The sequence below is a fragment of the Pinus tabuliformis genome, chromosome 5_1 (assembly GCF_031772625.1).
Source record: "Pinus tabuliformis cultivar Carrire ecotype Pingquan chromosome 5_1, CPIR1, whole genome shotgun sequence".
Classification (NCBI taxonomy): domain Eukaryota; kingdom Viridiplantae; phylum Streptophyta; class Pinopsida; order Pinales; family Pinaceae; genus Pinus; species Pinus tabuliformis.
In genome coordinates this window covers 545,749,491-545,768,942 of record NC_142305.1, presented here as the reverse complement: position 1 = coordinate 545,768,942, position 19,452 = coordinate 545,749,491, and the positions used below count along the sequence as shown (strand labels likewise).

General features: G+C 34.7%; 1 protein-coding gene across 1 annotated transcript; it reads right to left on the bottom strand.

Moving 5' to 3' along the window:
* Positions 1-12,921: 12,921 nt before the first annotated feature.
* Positions 12,922-13,754, bottom strand: LOC149165957 (zinc-finger homeodomain protein 3-like). Its single transcript, XM_089431232.1, has one exon. It carries the CDS (start codon positions 13,513-13,515, stop codon positions 13,093-13,095), a length of 423 nt encoding a protein of 140 aa, XP_089287358.1. The 5' UTR covers positions 13,516-13,754; the 3' UTR covers positions 12,922-13,092.
* Positions 13,755-19,452: the final 5,698 nt, after the last annotated feature.

Here is a 19,452-nt window from a genome sequence, read left to right as displayed (position 1 = left end):
GATGTGCATCGCAGATAGTCACTTTGAAGACATTATACACTTCCTGACGATGGGAATAGCTCTAGAATGATATACTAGCCAACAAAAGAAGGAATTGGTGGTGCGCACGATAAACTTTTCTGTCATTGTCGGGAACTTGTATAAAATGGGATCAAATGAAATACTGCGACATTATGTGCCAGAATTTGAATGAAACAACATCCTCGTTGAGGCTCATGGAGGAGTCGCGGGAGGACATTATGTGGGAAAATCAATAACACAGAAGATTCTATTTGCTAGGTTGTGGTGGCCAACACTGCATAAGGATTTAAAAGTATATTGTGGGCATGTGATGCATGCCAAAGGACTAACAGACCATCATAGAGGGATGAGATGGCTCTCAATTTGCAGATATCGTTACACCCATTCGAGAAGTGGGCGATTGACTTTGTAGGACCAATTCAACCTCCAGGAAAGAAGACGGGTGCGCAGTACATCATCACCGCAACTGAGTATTTAACCAGATGGGTAGATGTGCCACCTGTGAAGGAATGTAAAAGTGAAAAAACATCAAAATTCGTCTTTGAATATGTGTTGACGAGGTTTGGTTGTCTTAAAATTTTGATGAGCGATTGTGGTATGCATTTTCCTAATGAAACGTTCAGTGCATTGACAGAGGAATTTTAGGTTTACCATAAGAGGAGGATGCCATATCACCCATAGGCTAATGGGATAGTAGAAGCATTTAATAAGATACTTGAGGGCATGTTGACGAAGGTTTGCAATGTACAAAGAAATGAATGGGATGTGCGCGTATCTGCAGTGCTATGGGTTTACATAACACCTTGTAAGAAGCTAACTAGACAAACACCTTTCAAGCTGTTTTATGGCATTGAAGCTATGATGCCAATGGAATACATTGTACCTATTTTACGCATTGCGGCATTCACAGGAATGGCGGATCGTGGAGCCCTGGAAGAAAGGCTCATGCAACTGACAAAACTAGAAGAAGATAGGTTTTTGGCTAGATTCCATCAGCAAGTTCAAAAGGAGCATGAAAAGGCATGGCATGATCATCACATCAAACTACGCACCTTCAAGGTAAATGATTTAGTGTTATTATATGGAAACAATTTTAATAAATTTCCACAAAATTTTCAGATGCATTGGGTGGGGCCCTCTCTCATCAAGGAGATTACCGATGGTGGAGTAGTTTAGTTGGTGAAGTTGAATGGAGAGTCATTCCCAAGGAAGGTAAATGGTAGCCAATTGAAGCTATACACCGTGGATCCGGCTAGATGCCTATATGGTGGAAGCATAGTCTTAGCACTCTAGGCAATGGAAAGGAGGTGCAGGACTATAAACTACATTGCCCGAGTTTAGAGTTGCGTGATTAGGGAACTACGCAGAATGGAGGATTGTCACAGTGTTAGTAGAAGTGCAAAGGGAGATGTGCTATTGAAGGAGACACTGCACAGGGCAGCCAGAAAGTGACCGTTATGGTCACTGTTCATGATTTGACAGTGGGAAAACAACTAAATGGAGCAGAGGGGTGGTGATTAAGTTGGAATTTAAGAGCAAGATCTTTGAAAAGGTACTGGTAATCTAGCATTGATGAACAAATTTTGCGGGGAAGAGTCGGATTCAAATTCGAAATTTCCTATAAATTACAGATGGCTGCCAAATGAAAAACAGTTGGCATTTTTCATAATTGAGGTGTTGAGCTATCAGTCACGCATGAACCTTAACTATTTTGATGCTTTAATATTGAGTTCATTGTTTGAGAAATTTTCGAAGAAAACTCAAGAGCTCTTAACTAGCATCATGTCAGCACCCATGGAGACCGCAAGTGTTGGAGAAGTGATGGCAGCTAAAGGAGCTACCCCGGAGGTAGCGAGTGTAGAGGTACCTGCAGAAGTACCCAAATTGCCAAGGTCACCTAGGCCAAGGCCTACGATGACTAGAGAGGGTCCAAAACCAAAGAAGGATAAGCACAAAGTGGCACAACCAGTGCGCGCATCGCCAAGAAAACACCCAAAGAAATAAAATCCCATTGCACGAGAGAAGGGCAAGATAGTAGACCTAGAACTAGATGAGGACATAGAAGACATCGATGTGGGCATGGAAGATGTTGATATGGGGGTAGAAGACATCGACGTTGAGGGGGCAAACCCTATCTCCAAGCTACCAGAATACGTCCCTTCGTGGCGAGGCGAGGTGAAGGTACCAAAGGAAATTGATGAGAACAAAATCACACTTTTCACACCATTGTTGTCACACAAAATCACATTTGAAGGTCTGCACCTGGCGCGAGTCTACCATTTAAAGCTAGAGTATTGGGATTTGGCAGATACAAAGTGCTTTCCCCACCTGGCGACTGATACATTCATGCACCACGTCTTCTATTAAGACTTTGGTGTGACTGCACTAGAGCCAAGATAGTGGATAAAAGGGGTGGACAAGGTAGGACTATTGAACCTGCTATGGATGCTGCATTACAACTGCATGCCCATAACTTTGATAGCGATCAACCAGTTTTTATGCTTAGTGCATGATGGGTGCCTATGGTTAGGGGAACCGATATCGATCACTGACATGCTCATCTATAGGATCACTTTGCTCCCACAGTCAGGCTTGAATCCGGCCATGGCATTTGGCAGAAAGATAGGTGAGCACAACCTTGCTGAATGAATGAAGGGAAAGTTCAAGCTTGCCAAGAAGCCATGTGGCTACTACATTTCCAACATAACCGACCCCGTAGTTAAAGTAGCCATTCAGATCTTGGCAGGAAAAATAATGATGAAGTGTCAGGCAAATGAAGTGTCAGGCAGATGAAGTGCCAGTACTAGTAGTGTCTTAAGTGGATTAGTGTGCGGAGGGCATACAATTGAAATGGGTACACTACTTTTGCAACAAGTTCCTCGCAAACTGCAAAAAAGTGCAAGACCAAAGCGAGACCTTCCATTATGCATGGTTGTTGCTGTCAATTATACTGGTTGTGTGGGATTTAGTAGAGGATAATCAATTTCCTCCAATTGCAGCAGATCTTCTAGAAGCAACAAAGTTCACTTCGCTCTGGGCCATGAAGGACCCCCAAAGGGTCAAGGATAGTAAAATATTTTGGATCCTCATGGAATCAAGGATCCACACTGCAATCAACCGTAAGTCGTGTCTCTCACCAACTATGTTTGAGCAGTTGTCTGAATATTCGAAGTTCAAGGCGAACTTCCACCGTGTTTCCATCAGAGCGTGGAAGGACCTAGGACAAAAATACTATGATCCTCCATACCTGGTGCCGAATTATTTAATCGTTGCAGTCCTGGAGAGTTAGCCAGTAAAGTCATGTATGGCCTCAGACTTATGAGTTGGGTCTAGTAAGTCTGTCGTGAAGCAAAAGAAGGAAGTGGTCAGGTTAAAGATGGAGTAATTGGCCATAAGAAGGAGGAAGGAAGCTGAGGACAAAGACCAAGCAAAGAGCATTGCCAAAAAGTGGGAAAAAGGGGAGGAAGAAGAGGAAGAGTGTGACTCTGATAGGAGTCATAATTCACCTTCTACACAGACAAAGGAGGAGGAGTAGTGCTCAGAAAAGGGAGGAGCAGACTGGGAGACTATGTCATTCTGGGTTAAATGCATAAGGGAGTAGGAGAAATTTGGGCTGTAGAATAATTCCAGGGCCATCAAATCATCCCTTGACCCAATCACCTTGACAGAGGTTTATTTGAATGACATCAGCGATACAGTGAGGGACGCCACCGCGGAACTACTGCAACAGTTTGAGCAGTAGCAAAAAAAGGCCTTGCTCTCCATTCAAACTGGCCTATGTGAGCTGCAGATCCAGGCTACTCAGATGCAAACCAGTGTAGGTGGGCAGCATGACATCGAGTAGTTTGGTGCATGGAACCTTAGATGCAACAAAGATGGTCCACTCCATGGATTCCCGGGCTGTCTCGTTTCTGGACGGATCATTAACCATATAAATAGAGGCTGACAAGGCCACTGTCAGCACTCTCAAGAAAGTCCGATTAAACTTGGTGGTGCTTCCAAGTGAAGCCCTTCACACCCTGTAGGATGGTGTGATCGCAGAACTACGAGCTCGGGAACAACACGCCTTGAGTTTTATCAGTGAGCAGAAGGTGAACAATGTACGTATGTTCGTAGAAAATACATCCGCGGTTGATCTTCTTAAGAAGGTTACAGAAAAGAATGAGCACACAACAGCTGTGGTAGTTTAGTTGAGGCATGCTGGACTGTTCCCAAGCTGAACATCCCAGAAGATGTCCCAGTTAACACAAGAAGGCAGAATCTCGCTGAAGGTGTGTGCAACGCGCGAATGGAGCTGGCTAAGGTTCAGTTTGAACTGAACCTTAAGATCACAGAAATTGAGTTAAGGGCCCAGCCTTTAACTCCAACACAAGTCAGAGAGTACCATAAGACCGCTGTCAAAGATGTCATTTAGCTTTTGATACCACAGTGAAGGATTTCACTACACTCTTTGAGCAGGCGCTTAAAGTAGTTACTAGTCTGCAGGAAGATCCCAACCTACAGAGGCTAGAAATTGAGGCACGGGAACTGCAGTAGAGGTACGACGAGCTTAAAGCGATGGTGTGCACCATCTCCATCACAGAGAGGTTGGTGAAGCTATAGGAAGCAACATACTCAAGGACAAGGTGGACGCAGCACAACGCAAAGAGGCAGTAGTGAAGGCTAGGTTGGGGCCTTGGCTAGACAAAGCATATGTGCTCATGACCACTATTAAAGGGAAACTGGCTAGTCTGCAAGAAACAAAGCAGAAGATATAGGCGGATAGTGCAGGACCAATGATGAAGCAGTTGGTAGAGAAGTTGAAGTAGACGGCGACACAGTGTACCGTCGAGGTTGCAGTAGTCAAAGTATAGCTAGGAGGTCTTCACGACAAGATCTCCACACTGGCCAAATGGCTCAAGGCAAGTCACTAGATTTGTGTTGGGGGCCTGTTGGGAACGGGTCCGCTAGGGTAAACTTTGGGTTAAAAACCCAAGTTTTTGGACTAAAGGCCCAAGTTTTGTCTAAAGAATGTAAAGTCTCCACACGCGAAGCACGAAGATGTAAAGAGTCAAAAAGGGTTTCTGACCTTAGTTTAGGTAACTTGTGTTGGCTTGATGAGATCCACCCTTTTTTTGTGGACCATGGAATTGTATAAAAAGGAAGTCTTAGAAGAGTCTAAGCCAATTAATTTCTTAGTAATTTTTTGGGAAATTGATTGATTTAATGGGATTGTGAGGGCTAAGAGAGAAGAGTATTAACATAGAAAAAGGCTCTACAGTTTAGTGTAGAGAGGCCTAGGTTAGAAGTCCACAGCTGAGTACATGGACCCCTGTAGCTATGTGCATAGGGAAGTTAGATTCTGTATTGAAGATTTGAACCATCAATAAAGATAATTATTCTAGAGACATCTGTGTATAAGCTATTTTACCTCCATTATGAATGTATACAGTTATGTTATGTTGAATACTAGGTTTACGATTTAATGCTATATTGATGTGCGAAATATGTGTTTTACTTTGTCATATGAACACAAGTAAGAATATCTATTTATGCAAAGATAATCATAATACATGTTGAAGTTATCCAATACTTAAGCTAATCTGTGTAGACACAGAAGAAAGGGTAATTACAGATTCGTGTAAGAATCTGAATTGCCTATTTAGGGTACACGAAGGATGATCGCTGACCTTCACGAAGGTCTCGAAGCTGAATAAGAGAAGTATATTGATAAGCCTGGAAGGGCTTATCAGTCTGCACGAAGGAAGGGTTAGGGTATAAACAACATCAAAACTATCTTAGGGTGCAGAAACTTGGTTTGTGCATCCCCCGATACTACTTCGGGTGAGACTTCAGTCCACACCCCATAGATTGATGTCAAAAGGGCCAGTAGTGTAGAGATCTCCTTGGCTAATTAACGTTGAACCTAGGTTGGGGCCCATCAAGGCAATAGTGCATTTGGAATTTCAACACTAGAAGCAGTTATTTCTGAATCTGGTCGAAGCCAGAACCCATTTCATGGCGCTTGGAAGAAGAGGCACCTACGAAGAAGCAACGAGTCTCGATGTACACATGGGTATATTTTGTATTCCCAAGGATATCAATTAAAAGGCTCAAGCAGAAAGAATATACATGCAGAGTTGCTCAATCAGCTTCAGTTTACCTGGCCTTCGTTGAGACCAAACCATTTTCCAGTTCATGGGTATTGCAGTTAAGATAAGTATATATTTTATTTACATTCTATTTCTTGAAAAGAAAAGATACAATATGAATATTCTTGCACATATTTTATTACACATATTATATGTGAATCTTGTGTGTTAAAAACTAAGTAGATTTGTGATTTCTTGAAATGGAAAATAAGTGAAAATGATCTGGATTTTGTGGTTACACAAAACTCACACTAGTTTTCTTAGTAAAGAAAATATATTACTACATGTAGATAAAGATTGATTTTTATATATTTTTCTTGGTAAAGAAAATATATCACTACATGTAGATAAAGATTGTTATTACTATATATAGAAAAATATTGTTATTATAAATATATTTGCAACATTAAAAGATGAGTAATCTTTCTTTTCTTTATATAACAATGCAAATGCCTTTTATGTAAGAAAATATATAATTCATGCCCTTTTCTTATCCAAGTTATTTTCTTGGAAGTGAATATAGATTAAAGAGGGTAACTTGTGAAATAATTTCATGGGTGGTAAAAAAATAAAACAGAAAACTTAATTAAATTATTTTCTTGGAAAGTGGGATTTCCTTTTGAAACGTGTAGTTTAATAACTACCTTATGTGTTTATAAGACATAATTATTTGTTGAAGAAAAGGTAAGCTAATTGCATTAATTCCTTTGCAATAGTTTGGAAAAGCTACATCTTTTGATGGGTAAAAAGATAAATGCCTTGTGTGTTATAAATTGGATAGTTTGATTTAATTGCATGGTTTATTGCATAAAAATTTAACATTAATGTTATCTTAGTTCTTATTCCCAAAGAAATTTTGATTATGATACATTCATGAAAACAAATGCATGGGACTTTGATTATGCTACTTTCTTGAAGAGAAATGCATGAGAACTTGTACATAAAATAGAGAAACTATGTTGAGTTCTTGAAAATAACTATGTGAAAAGAACACATATGCACATATGCAGAAGCATAGAAACAATAGTTGAATACCATAGTTGATTACATGTATGAAGATATAACTATTGTCTTAGATATTTTAAAGAGAAACATGGATTTGTAGAACTATTGTGTTAGATCTTTTAAAGAGAAATATGAATTGTGTGCAAAAAGGAGTAAGTATTAGGGAAAGTAAAACAAGTAGTTACTTGGAATAAATGTACTAGCTTTCCTTTGTAAAATACATATATCCGCATGCAAGAAATAATGACTAACACATTGGTTCTGGTTTAGAACAATGCATGTCTTTTTGCATACAATAGATTTTGTAAATAGATCTATCTTGGAAAGATGTTTTTTCGAAAAGTGATTTACATTTGCATGCATGAGAATAATTTCTATTATGTTCACTTGCCCTTAGAAGGGAACATCTATTGTATTGGAAAGATTACTTAGTTACATGCACAAAGAAGAAGTTAAGGGGCTAGCTCTCTTTGAATAAGTTTTTATCTAATTACATGCATGGAAAACAAAGATAAGTTTCTAGTATCATTTAAGTGAAATGGATGGTTACAACAGTTTCCTTTGGATATGAATGTGTGCTAGTGCAAGAATGATCATAGTAATGAGGTAATTATTTTGACATGCTTGATAATTATTTGTTTATACATGCATAATGTTGTAAGAAGAAGCATGTTGTCATATTCTAATTACATCTCATGTATGCACATGAATAGATGTTAAAAGGTCACTTTCAAAAAATAGTTACTGATTGATTAATACTTATCTAGTCATGCTACCAAAGATTGTTGATGACATCAATGATGCGAAAGGATGGTGTTTTGTGAAAAAGACAATTATGTTTAACATTGTGACATATATGAACTAATGGTCCATTCTAATGAGTATGAGTTGTAGGATGGTCCACTGATGGGAAAATCATATCACAAGCATACAAATAGTGGTCATTTGTGGGTAAACGGTTTCATGATCATTTTGATAGCTTTTAGCTAGTTATGTTGTATTTTGATTGATATTTCATTGTAATATCTTATAGAAATGGATAAGGGATGGACTCTCTTATAAGACACTGAGGGGTGAACACCCTCAGGAGTTAATAATAAAACTAAACGTTTGCCGGTATTCACCCTACGGGCTTCCCAGGGTATATCGGTGTTCAATGATGTGATTGATTATTGTGTGAGTTTGATGATGTTGATTCCTTATCTGATGTGATAATCATAATGTCAAGTATTTGATTAATTAATCTGGTTAAGGGAATCGTGAATTGGATGCAAGGTTCATAAGACAAGTTATGTTAATATACTACAACAGTACTACAACAGTGGTTGTTAAGGGTTATGCAACTTACTGTCTTATATTGAAAGTTACTTTATGCACTAATGAACATTCTATCTAATGGTTAATGAGGAATGTGGAATAGTGATTTGGATAATTATTTGTGGGTAATTTGTGTAAAAAATTCTAACTCTCTACATTTTCATGTGAGGTTACTAGGGTATGTTACAATTTGCTACATTTTCTCAAAACAAACAGATTTATAATTTCTTAGAGTGTTTTTTGAAACATTTATACAAAATGTCAAAGACTTAATTAAGTTTGGGATTTCAAATATTACAATGGAAAGTGTCTTTCAAATATATTTTACAAAATATTTAATTGAAAGAAACATTTTGTCTTTTAAACATATAGCATACAAATTTTTAAACACTTTTTATAATTTTTTTAAGAATTGTAATATTTAATTTTAATACATTTAGAAATGCATGTTTATACAACATCCTCTATATAAATATTGAAGTAAAAAAATTTCCATACTCGTATTTATTTTCTAATTAGAAATATATTTTTTTTTTTAATAAAAAAATATATTTATTATATTTTTAAAATAGATATAGAAATCACTTCACTTAATTTCTTAATAAAAATTTTATCTTAACATTCAAAATACGCTTTAGTCATACATAAATATTTATTAATTTAAAAATATGATTGGATAAAAAATATTTAATTAAATTTGAGATATAATAAATTATAAATATTGAAAAAAAATTATTATTTTTTTATTAGTTTAAAAATAAATATATTAATAATATTTTTTTTAAAGAAAATATATATTTATGATATTTTTAAAATAGATATCATAAAGTATTATCTTTTACTTACATAACTCTTAATTTTTTAATAAACATTTTATATTAATATTCAAAATAATATTTCTATTATTCTAAAATAAATATATTAATAAAAAATTTAAATATTTATACAAAATGATATCTCGAAAAAAATTAAATATATTAATAAAAAATTTATTTATTTATACAAAATGATATGTCGAAAATTATTAATTATTTTATAGACAAATTTAATTTTTTATTATTTTTAAGATATAACACTTGTTTGTAAAACTATGATTATATATATTCTATAGTTATTCATAGTTATTGTGATTATACAAGCGGAGTAAGCTATATTGCATTTAGGTATGTAAGATGGGTTTGGATATTAAGGAGGAGTGATACAAGTGAATGTCGCAAAGTTTTTTTTTAATAATTAAATTTTTTAAATTCTATTAAAATATTTTAATTATTTTAATTTATTAATATATTATTTATAAGTTTTTGTTTTATCTCATTGTTATTTTACTTTAGATTGGGTGGCTAGGAGGAATAATTATTATTCTTTCTTATTAGGTTTAAGTTTTATAAGTTGACATGTTTACTCTTTGGAATAGAGTAACTATATTGCACCCTTAAGTGAGTCCATATTGAGGGTTGACAGGTAGGAGAGATGCTCTAGAATAGAGTAACTTTGTTGTGCTCTTAAGTTTGTCTATACTAAGGGCTAGTTTAGTACCATCATAGTACTAGGAACCTCCCTCTTGCATTGTCTTTCTTCCCCTAGGTACCCAATGCCCAAAAATATTGTCAATTGAGTAAAAATATTGTCAAGCTAGTTTAGTACCATCATAGTACTAGGAACCTCTCTCTTGCGTTGTCTTTCTTCCCTCCAGTGCCCAATGCCGAAAAATATTGTCAATTGAGTAAAAACATTGTCAATTGAGTTTAGCCTCGATGGATGGCTTTCTCCCCTTGGGAGTACCCAATGCCCAAAATTTTGTCAATTTGGTTGGAAAGAATAGTTGTTGTCCTCCCAACACTCTAGTAAGTTGACATGTCGACACTCTAGAATAGAGTAAGTTTGTTGCACTCTTAAGTGAGTCTATACTAATTGCCCAATGCCCAAATTGAGTTTAGCTTCCGTGGATGAATTTCTCCCCTTGTGCTTAAAATTTTGTCAATTGAGTTTAGCTTTGGTGGTTGGAAAAAATAGCTGTTGTTGTCCTCCCATCATTCTCGTAAGTTGACATGGTGATACTCTAGAATAGGGTGAGTTTGTTGCACTCTTAAGTGAGTCTATACTGGGTACCCAATGCACAAATTTTTAAACTTGGAAAAAAAATTGAAAAAAAATAATAATGTTTATTATTTTTAATTCGACATCTTTAAAGACACTTTTTTAAATTTACTATATAATTAAATTAATATTATTAATAATCTAAAATTAATATTTATTAAAATATAAAATTAAGTATAATTTTTAATTTTTAAAATATTGGATTAGAAGGGTCTTTGGTCCCTGATGATGGATGGAGTTACCATCTGAAATGTTGGATGGATCAAAAAATATTACACAATGTTCTACTATTCCAGGAATCTCTAACAACAATGCAAATATTTCCGTGAAACAAAAATTATATAGTCAAAGAGTTTAAAACTCTAAAACGAAATGCTCAAAAGATAGCTCAATTGGTTAAATTCCTGTTGCTAAATACCTCCCCTATTAAGAATTCACAAAATCAGAGCTGGATTTTAACCAGATAATTTTAACATCTACCTAAATTTTAATCAAATAATTTAATTAAAAATATATTTTTGCCTTTAAAAAATATATATGTATTTTTTCCTGTATTGTATTGAGTAATTTATATAACTTCAATGTTCTTAAGGGAGCAGAAATTAAGATCGTGTCATTATGGTAATGGAATGAATGAGAGTGTTAAGTAACTCCGTGGGTTGCTTTCCTATATTAATTTAATGTAGAACTCTGAAACGAAACATATTACAAGTTATTTATTAATAAAAGAGAAAAATATATATGAAATAAAAGTAAGAACCAGATAATTTAGTTGGAAAGATATTTTCGCCTCAAAAATGTGTGTTACTTTTATTTTTATTTTTCTGTATTAAGGAATAATTTATCTCACTTCAATGTTCTTAAGATGGGAGAAATAAGTGTTTGTCATTATGGTAATGGAAAGAATGAGAGTGTTGGGTAACTCCGTGGATTTCTTTCCTATATTAATTTAAGTTTTTGTATTATATATGTATATATATGAATTATTAATAAATAAATAAAATAATAATTTTAATAAAAAATTGTTTTTATAATATTTTGAATAAAAAAATAGAAATAAAAATTTTTAAAAATAAATTTCCAAATTTTATTAAATAAAATATTTTTTAATATAAAAATATATAATCAAGATATTTTAATTAATTAAATAAATAAATATATATAGTTGATTTGGTTTATTAAGTAGTTGAGAGGAATGATTAAAATTATCTTATCCAAATTCTATTCACACAAGTAATCAATTTTAATGCAATAACTCAGTCTTATCGTTCATAATGACTACTCTTTACAAAATTAAATAAATTTCCAAGTACTAATATCATTAAGCTATTCTTAAATGATCATATAGTAAACTAGGTATATATATTTAATCATAAAAACAATAAAACAAAATACAAAAATTACGGAGATTAATTTTATATATATACATTAAATTTTAATTTCAAAAAATTATAGATATAAAAATTTTCACATTAGTTCAATTTTATATTCACATTTATTATCAATTTAGTTTTTCAAATATTCGTCAGATTATTAATCTTTTTTGACAAAATTATAGTGATTTTAGAACTCTTCTCTTACCTTTTTAAAGCATAGAAATAAAATATTAAATAATTTTTTAGCGAATCAAAAACATTAAAATAAACCATTTATATTTTTATATCTTTTCTGCCCATTAAAGTTTTCATTCATAAATTATCACAATGATCTTTATCACATCTATACTGTTAAAATATAAATATTGTTAATTCAATAATACATAACAGATAAATCCCTGATATTTTTTTTTAATAAATATAATCTCCGCATCAAAATAAGCACCTAGCACTTTGAAAATTTGAAGAACCTTACAGATATTGTTCGATATAAGTGCTAAGCAACTCGGCATATAAGATTAAGTACAACATCCTAAATAACGCAACATGTCGTCTTATAATTCTATATTAACCAATCAAATCTGCTGTGATTTAATAGTAATGGAAAAGAATTCATTAAATCTGGACGGTAAAGAATACATCAGTAGATTTAGAATTTTAAAGTACGTTAAAAAAAAGCGTGAAATGTGTCTATCAACAAAATTCTGGAATTTTCCAATTTTAATGAAATATGTATCTGTGAACAAAATTCTGCAAGTTTAAAACTTCGAATTCATAACAACTTCACCATATACCGAAAAAGTGATCAAATGGTCAAATCTATCCGCAGCAATTTGAAAACAAAATCGGAAGAAAAAGCCAGCAAATGCTTATCTTCTTCCAATTAGAAACCATTAACAAATCTCAATATTTTTCTCGTAGTCAACTATGAAAAAAGTGATCAGCCACAAATCAAATGGATATCGTACACAGAATGGGTAAAACTAGGTCAATTGCGATGCAAATTCATACACAACATAGATTTCTCGTGAAAGAAAAAACCAGTTTGGAACACTGAGAATTAAAATCTACAAATAACAAACCCTATAAATATAGAAATGGACGCGTAGCTCACACAACCCCACAGATGGGAAATAGCGGAATTGTCACCCGCGTATGCGATGGCACTCGCACAAGTTCTCGTTTCCATCTTCCCTCCTGTGGAAGTTGCGGTGACAATTGCAAGCTGCGCAAGTCATGGCAGCGGTCGTTCCCTCCTCTCCGCTGCCCATAAATTCCGCGCAACCATCCACTGCGTAGCCCCCAATGCTTGCAGCGTGATTCTTTCGGCATTCTCTGTATCGCACACGATTCCTTGACACAATATCTCCTCCTCTAACCGTTACGGGTGCGTCGGCTTTGATCTGCTGCACAAAATTTGACGGCCCCATTTCCTCCACAGATGTTATTGGTCGAGGTTGAGTCTGTACGGATTTTGTTGCTGGGACCTCAGATCTCAGATGTAAAAATACAGATCGCAGTTCATCTGTTGCCTGCTCCCTTACTTGTGTATGTCTTTCCAATCCCATAGATTTCTATAGAAAGAGAGCAGCAGTCAGAAGTGATTGGCATCAAAGGCTGTACCTCTCGACTTTCCTTATTCATTTGCACCGATGAACCTCAACTTATATCTATCAGTTTTCTGGGTTCTTCAGGTTAATCCTTCTCTCTTGTTTGCTTAAACATTTAATGAAAGTGATCATCCACCGCATTTCTAAATTTGTGAAATTAAAGCGAGATCGCTCCACGAAATCTTATTAATATGAATAGTGAACCGGGTGTTTTAGTTGCATTAATGGTGCTGTGATTGTTATTTTAAAATTTGATAAACAAGAGTGAAGTTAATCTACTATATAAACTTAAACTTAATACAAATGTTACAAAGCAGAGGACATCATTACGGCAAACCAACAATGACCAGTTACCAAACAGAGTAATAAGATGTTGGAAAGGGCCCAGGTGGAGAGTTGGTTATCTTTGTATATGGATGGTAGATTCCAAAAATATTTGTAGATTTTAAAATATAAAAGAGAATTTAATTTCCCTAATTTATAATCTAGTTAAGTAGGGCTTGGAGTATGTCATAAAATTGTTTTTGTTTGGCTAAGAGTTGGTCTTTCTTGGACATAAGAAAAACCGTAAAATTGTTTTTGCTTGGCTAAGAGCTTGTTTTCTTCCATTTAGGTTTTTGCTTGGCTAAGAGATAATCTTCCTCCAAAATAAGGAAACAGGTATCTAACAAGTATGGTTTTCCTTGAATAAAGATCATAAATCAACCTACATGTCCTCACCGCAGATTTAACAAGTGAATTATGATAAATTTTCATACTGATACAATAAAAAAAATTCAATATATAAACTCAAATCAATAAAAAAAATTCAATGTATAAACTCAAATCAATACAAAAGTAAATGTTAAAAAAATTCAATATATAAACTCAAATCAATACAAAAGTAAATGTTAAGCTGCAGAGGCAATACAAAAGTAAATGTTAAGCTGCAAAGGCCATCATTATGGCAAACTAACAATGACCAGCTAACTAACAAAGTAACAGGATGTTGTGAGGGACCATGTGCCGATAATCTGCACCGAAACCTAATCAAATCAGCCGCAAAAGGAACAACATACGCATCTGGCCGAACCTTTATAGTGGCGAACATGGGGGCCCTCCTGAAAGATGCCATATACACAATTACAAGAAAAATGAATTGGCACAGCACAAAAGGAACCACCACGCCTCGAAAGATTGGAAATCAAAAGAATATATACCATGCTTGCGCATAACACCATACGTGTTGTCCTCTCAACTAGAGATTCTCTAATATTAATAGCATGAGTGCAGTCCGTCACTGCAGGACAGTAAATAATTTTAGTTGAGAATGAGCATAGGTTCGCAATCATGGCGGATTTTAGCTCCAAAACATCGCATTATTGCTACCAAGCAATATTTGTAATGGGATCAGTTCGCCTCTCCTTGACCTCTTGTTTCAGGGCCCCCACAATTAATTTAGAATTCTGGAAACATTGCATCGGTGGAGTTTTCATGTCACCATAGGCAAAGTACTGAACAGGGAAAGTAATGACACGGATCTGTGTTGGGTGGGGACTGACACAAATTAATGCCGTCACTTTTACGTACAATTATGTGAGGTGGAGACATTTTGTGAGTCAACAACCCAACCTATCCAATAAATGGCGTGGTTTTGGCAAATGGTGATAAGGATCGTTAACAGCATATTAGGTGGAATATGAAAGAATGATGGCAAGGGGCGTTTTCAAGCTGAAGGAGTGCAAATAAATGTGTGTTTGGAATCACAGTGGTTTATTGTGGTTGGAATAATGGGTGAGAAGAAAAGCGGGACAAAAACCTTGCCATCTTGGGAAGGTAAAAGTTGCAGTCATGTTTGTGAGAGTTGTTTAATTGGTCAGGGGTCCATCGCAACGAGATCAATCACCTTCAACATGTTTCTTTACTTTTTATATTTCAAAAATACGATTAGAAGAATATATAAAAATAAATCTAAATTATTGTAGTCCACACAAAATATATAGAAAGAAACAAAGATCTACATACAAAATATATAGAAAGAAACAAAAATATATAGAAAGAAACAAAGATCTACATATGCATTGAAATTATGTAATAAAATTTTATTTGGTTTTAAATGTAACCAAATCTTAATGACGTGATTAATCCGAAGGGCATTTCTATAAGATCGATATAGTTAAAACAAACTTTGATTATTTTAAATTGGAATTGGGATGAGTGCATTTATAAATTTCAAATTATTAATTAGAATTTTTAATTAATTTTCTTTTATATTCAATGATTCTATATGGAATATTTTTTTTGTTATATAAAAATGGTTAGTTTTACTTAGAGAGTTTTGGCCATGACATTTAGCTTATTTGTCTTTCTACCAACAAAGGCATTAAAATTCGTAACTAAGCTTGTACAATTGTTTCTAATGAAAATAGAACATTTATTTGGACGATGAATCAACCTATATATCAAGATGACCCACCTAAGTTGAGAACTCCAAATCAATTATTGCTTTTGTCATAATTGTTTATCTATCAATGAACTCCTAGGTTTGACTTGTAGTTTGTTTATGCATTCCCCATAGTTTTCTTTAGTTGCTAGTAAATGTTAATGGTATACATATATCTTGTATTTTCTTAGTGGTAATCCCAATATCTGGGACCCGCCCTCAAACTTTAGCTTCAACATTTGCATCTATAATGAGATAACATTCCAACCTTACTTCTTGTTCAACTTCTTGGATTTCAATTCTAATAGTAAGGGGAATAGAATGAACATAAATTGTAGTTGAACACTTCACAAAGGACTATACTGTAGATCTAGAGGAGTAAGGGATGCTTCACCTTCCCTCATAGCTTCCCTAATGCTCTGATCTAGGCATAGTAGAAATAAGTAGAATGAATGTTGGATGATAGAAAGCAAGGAGGAGCACAAGGTAAAGATGTGAAAATTCTAGGCATAAAGGAGCGTAGAAGAGAGCTTCTTGCCAAGGGGAGTTGAACCGTAGGAATAAGAGTGCAAAAACACCTAGAACCAATGGATATAGAAGCTTGAAAACATTGAAGGAAACCTAGCCAAACAACAAATAGGAAACATCTACCAAAATGGATAGAAGCCTTTGAATGAGAGATAAGAGGAAATATATATAAAGATAATGAGGAAATTGGAACTAACAAAAGCCCGGCTTAGCCAAATTACGAACCAACTTCTATTTATTCTGAAGGAAAATGCAGGGACAAATGATGCCATGACAAAGAAAAAGGAGTACATTAAAACCTACTGAATGGAGTGTCGAAGACTACACCCCAAATTCACCATGGTTGAGACTCAATTATAGTGCAAAAGTATGTTGAGTGTAAGAACCCAAGATGTAACAACCCTAGGTTAAAAGTTCATGTAATAAAGTTAATGAAGGAAAAAAATAAGACCCAGGTCATGGGACACTTATTCTAAGCTGAATGTTGGGAAAAACATCCTAGTGGGTGTTCATTTGGTTTATTATGCTAAGGAAATTGGCAAAGGCAATGACAAAGGCATTGAAAAGGCAAAAGAGACATTAATTGCCATTTTATTCATGAAAATAAAGGAAAATAGGAGAAAAGGAAGGTAAAAGGTCACAAGTTGCATGTGAGGAGGAAATTGAAGGAAAATTAGTGAAAATTTGAAGAAAATAGAGGTTTCATTGATAAAAAGGATTTTGGGGATCAATTCATAACTTTAGTCAGTTCAGCTTCAGAGCTCTCTCTCTATTATCTCTTTGTCTCATACTATTACACATTTAGAGCATTCTTGGAGCACTATAGCATTTAAGGAAGGAAAAGAAAGGACAGGAAAGAAAGGGACAGGCAACGAAGAGTTGAATCAAGTAGCTACAATGGGATTACTTGCAAGTATAGAGTTACATTTTCTTGCTAGTTTTCACATGTGTAGAGATTCCTTGTAAATTCAAACTACTAATTGTAATTTACTAAAACAATAGACTTGAATCTACTCTACTCATCAGTGAAAAAAATTAAAAAATCATTAAATCACGAAGCATACAAAAGAAAGAATTCAATAAACACAGTACACAGTGATTTCCTAGGCAAATCCACAACTAAAAACCCCTACTATCCATATATTGAATTAGGAAGAAAATATGAGAAGATTACAATGTTTTTCTCTAGGCCAAGCAACCTCTGCACTCTCTCAATCTGTCTCATGGCTTCCTAGAGAAGTCTAGGTCAACACTTAACCAATTGTCTGCTCGCCCAAGTGTGTATTTCCTTGCATTGTTTTCTTGCGAATTAGTCCCCTATTAATTAGAGAAATTCTTGAAAGGAATTGCAAAATCCATCATAGGCCTTCCTTTAACTGCATGCACCATCTGTACAATTTGGATGATTATACAACTGATAGTACATTGTCCCTGACCTCCAACCTCAATTGGGTAACTCTCAGATATGACATGCATGAGTAATTTATGAGTTAATCATCGATTTAATGGTTGATCACTGCAGGTAGCACCACAATACACAGCAGGCAATACCATACTACTAGACCTCCCAGTAGTTCCTCCAACAGTTGGAACTAGTTTAATTGACTTAAACTCAGTTAGATCGAATTAATTAATTAGAACTCAAAATAAACTCAACCAGGGCTTCTATAATCTAGGAGACATTCTACATGACTCAAGATAGATCCTCAACTCAAATTAACTAAGACAACTAAGTAAAATTAACTTAGTTAACTAATACAAGTTGTCATGAGATGTGGAATTACAATTTTATTCCCAGTTTAATTCAAGGACAGAATTAAATTAGGATTTTCTTGTTGCATTTTCAACACTCCCTCTCAACAAGAAATGGATTATCTGCTACCCCAATCCTACCTCTATGAAACTTGAATTTTCATCTTGACAATGCCTTTGTCAAAATATCTACATCATTTTCCTCTATAGGAATGTACTCCAACAACATGATTCTCCTCTGCACACAATCTCATCGATGGTGATATTAGATGTCGATATGCTTGGAACGATCATGAAAAATTAGATTCTCAGAGAATTTGATACAACTCTGATTGTCACAGTAAATCATTGTAGGATCCATATATTGACCAAATAACCAAACAAGGGTCTTCCTCATCTAGATAGCCTCACAAGTTGCTTGACTAGCAGCCATGTACTCTTCTTCTACCCAACTCAGTGCAATTGTTCTCTGCTTCCTACTATACCAAGGAATTGTTGTTCTCCCAGCACTAAAGATTCCCCTTGGTGTGCTCTTCTTGTCGGATGGACTCCTTGCACAATTTGTGTCTTTGAAGTCTTGAAGCTTCACTGCTTCTATCCATTTGTACCAAAGAGAAAATTGAGTGGTGCCTCTAAGGTATCTCAACACATGTTTAGCTACCTTCCAATAGAGTTTGATTGGCTTAACCATTGCTTGACTAAGTTGGTTAACTGCAAAACGTATGTCTAGTCATGTGTTCACAAAATACATAAGTGAACCCATAAGATTCTTGTAAATAGTAACCTCGATTACTTCACCTGAAGTAGCAAATTCCTTCCTCAAGTTCCATGATAGAGGAGTCTCCATGGGTTTTCCACTCTCAATGTGGAACTTCTTCAATATCTCGTTGGCATATTTACCTGAGAGATAAACAATTCCTCATCTCCTTGTCATACTTCCATACCAAGGAAATAATGCATGAGCTCGAGGTGCTTCATCTTAAATTCTTTTGCAAGATCCTCTTTGCAAGACTTTACCAACTTATCATCACCTATTAGAATTAAATCATCAACCAATAATAATATAATCAACAATTTAACTTCAACCATAACATGGTAAAGTTTTCATACCTAGCGAAATAGTTTTCAATCCTAGTGTACCAAGCACAAGGTTCTTATTTCAATACATATAGCACTCGCTTGAGTCTTCACAC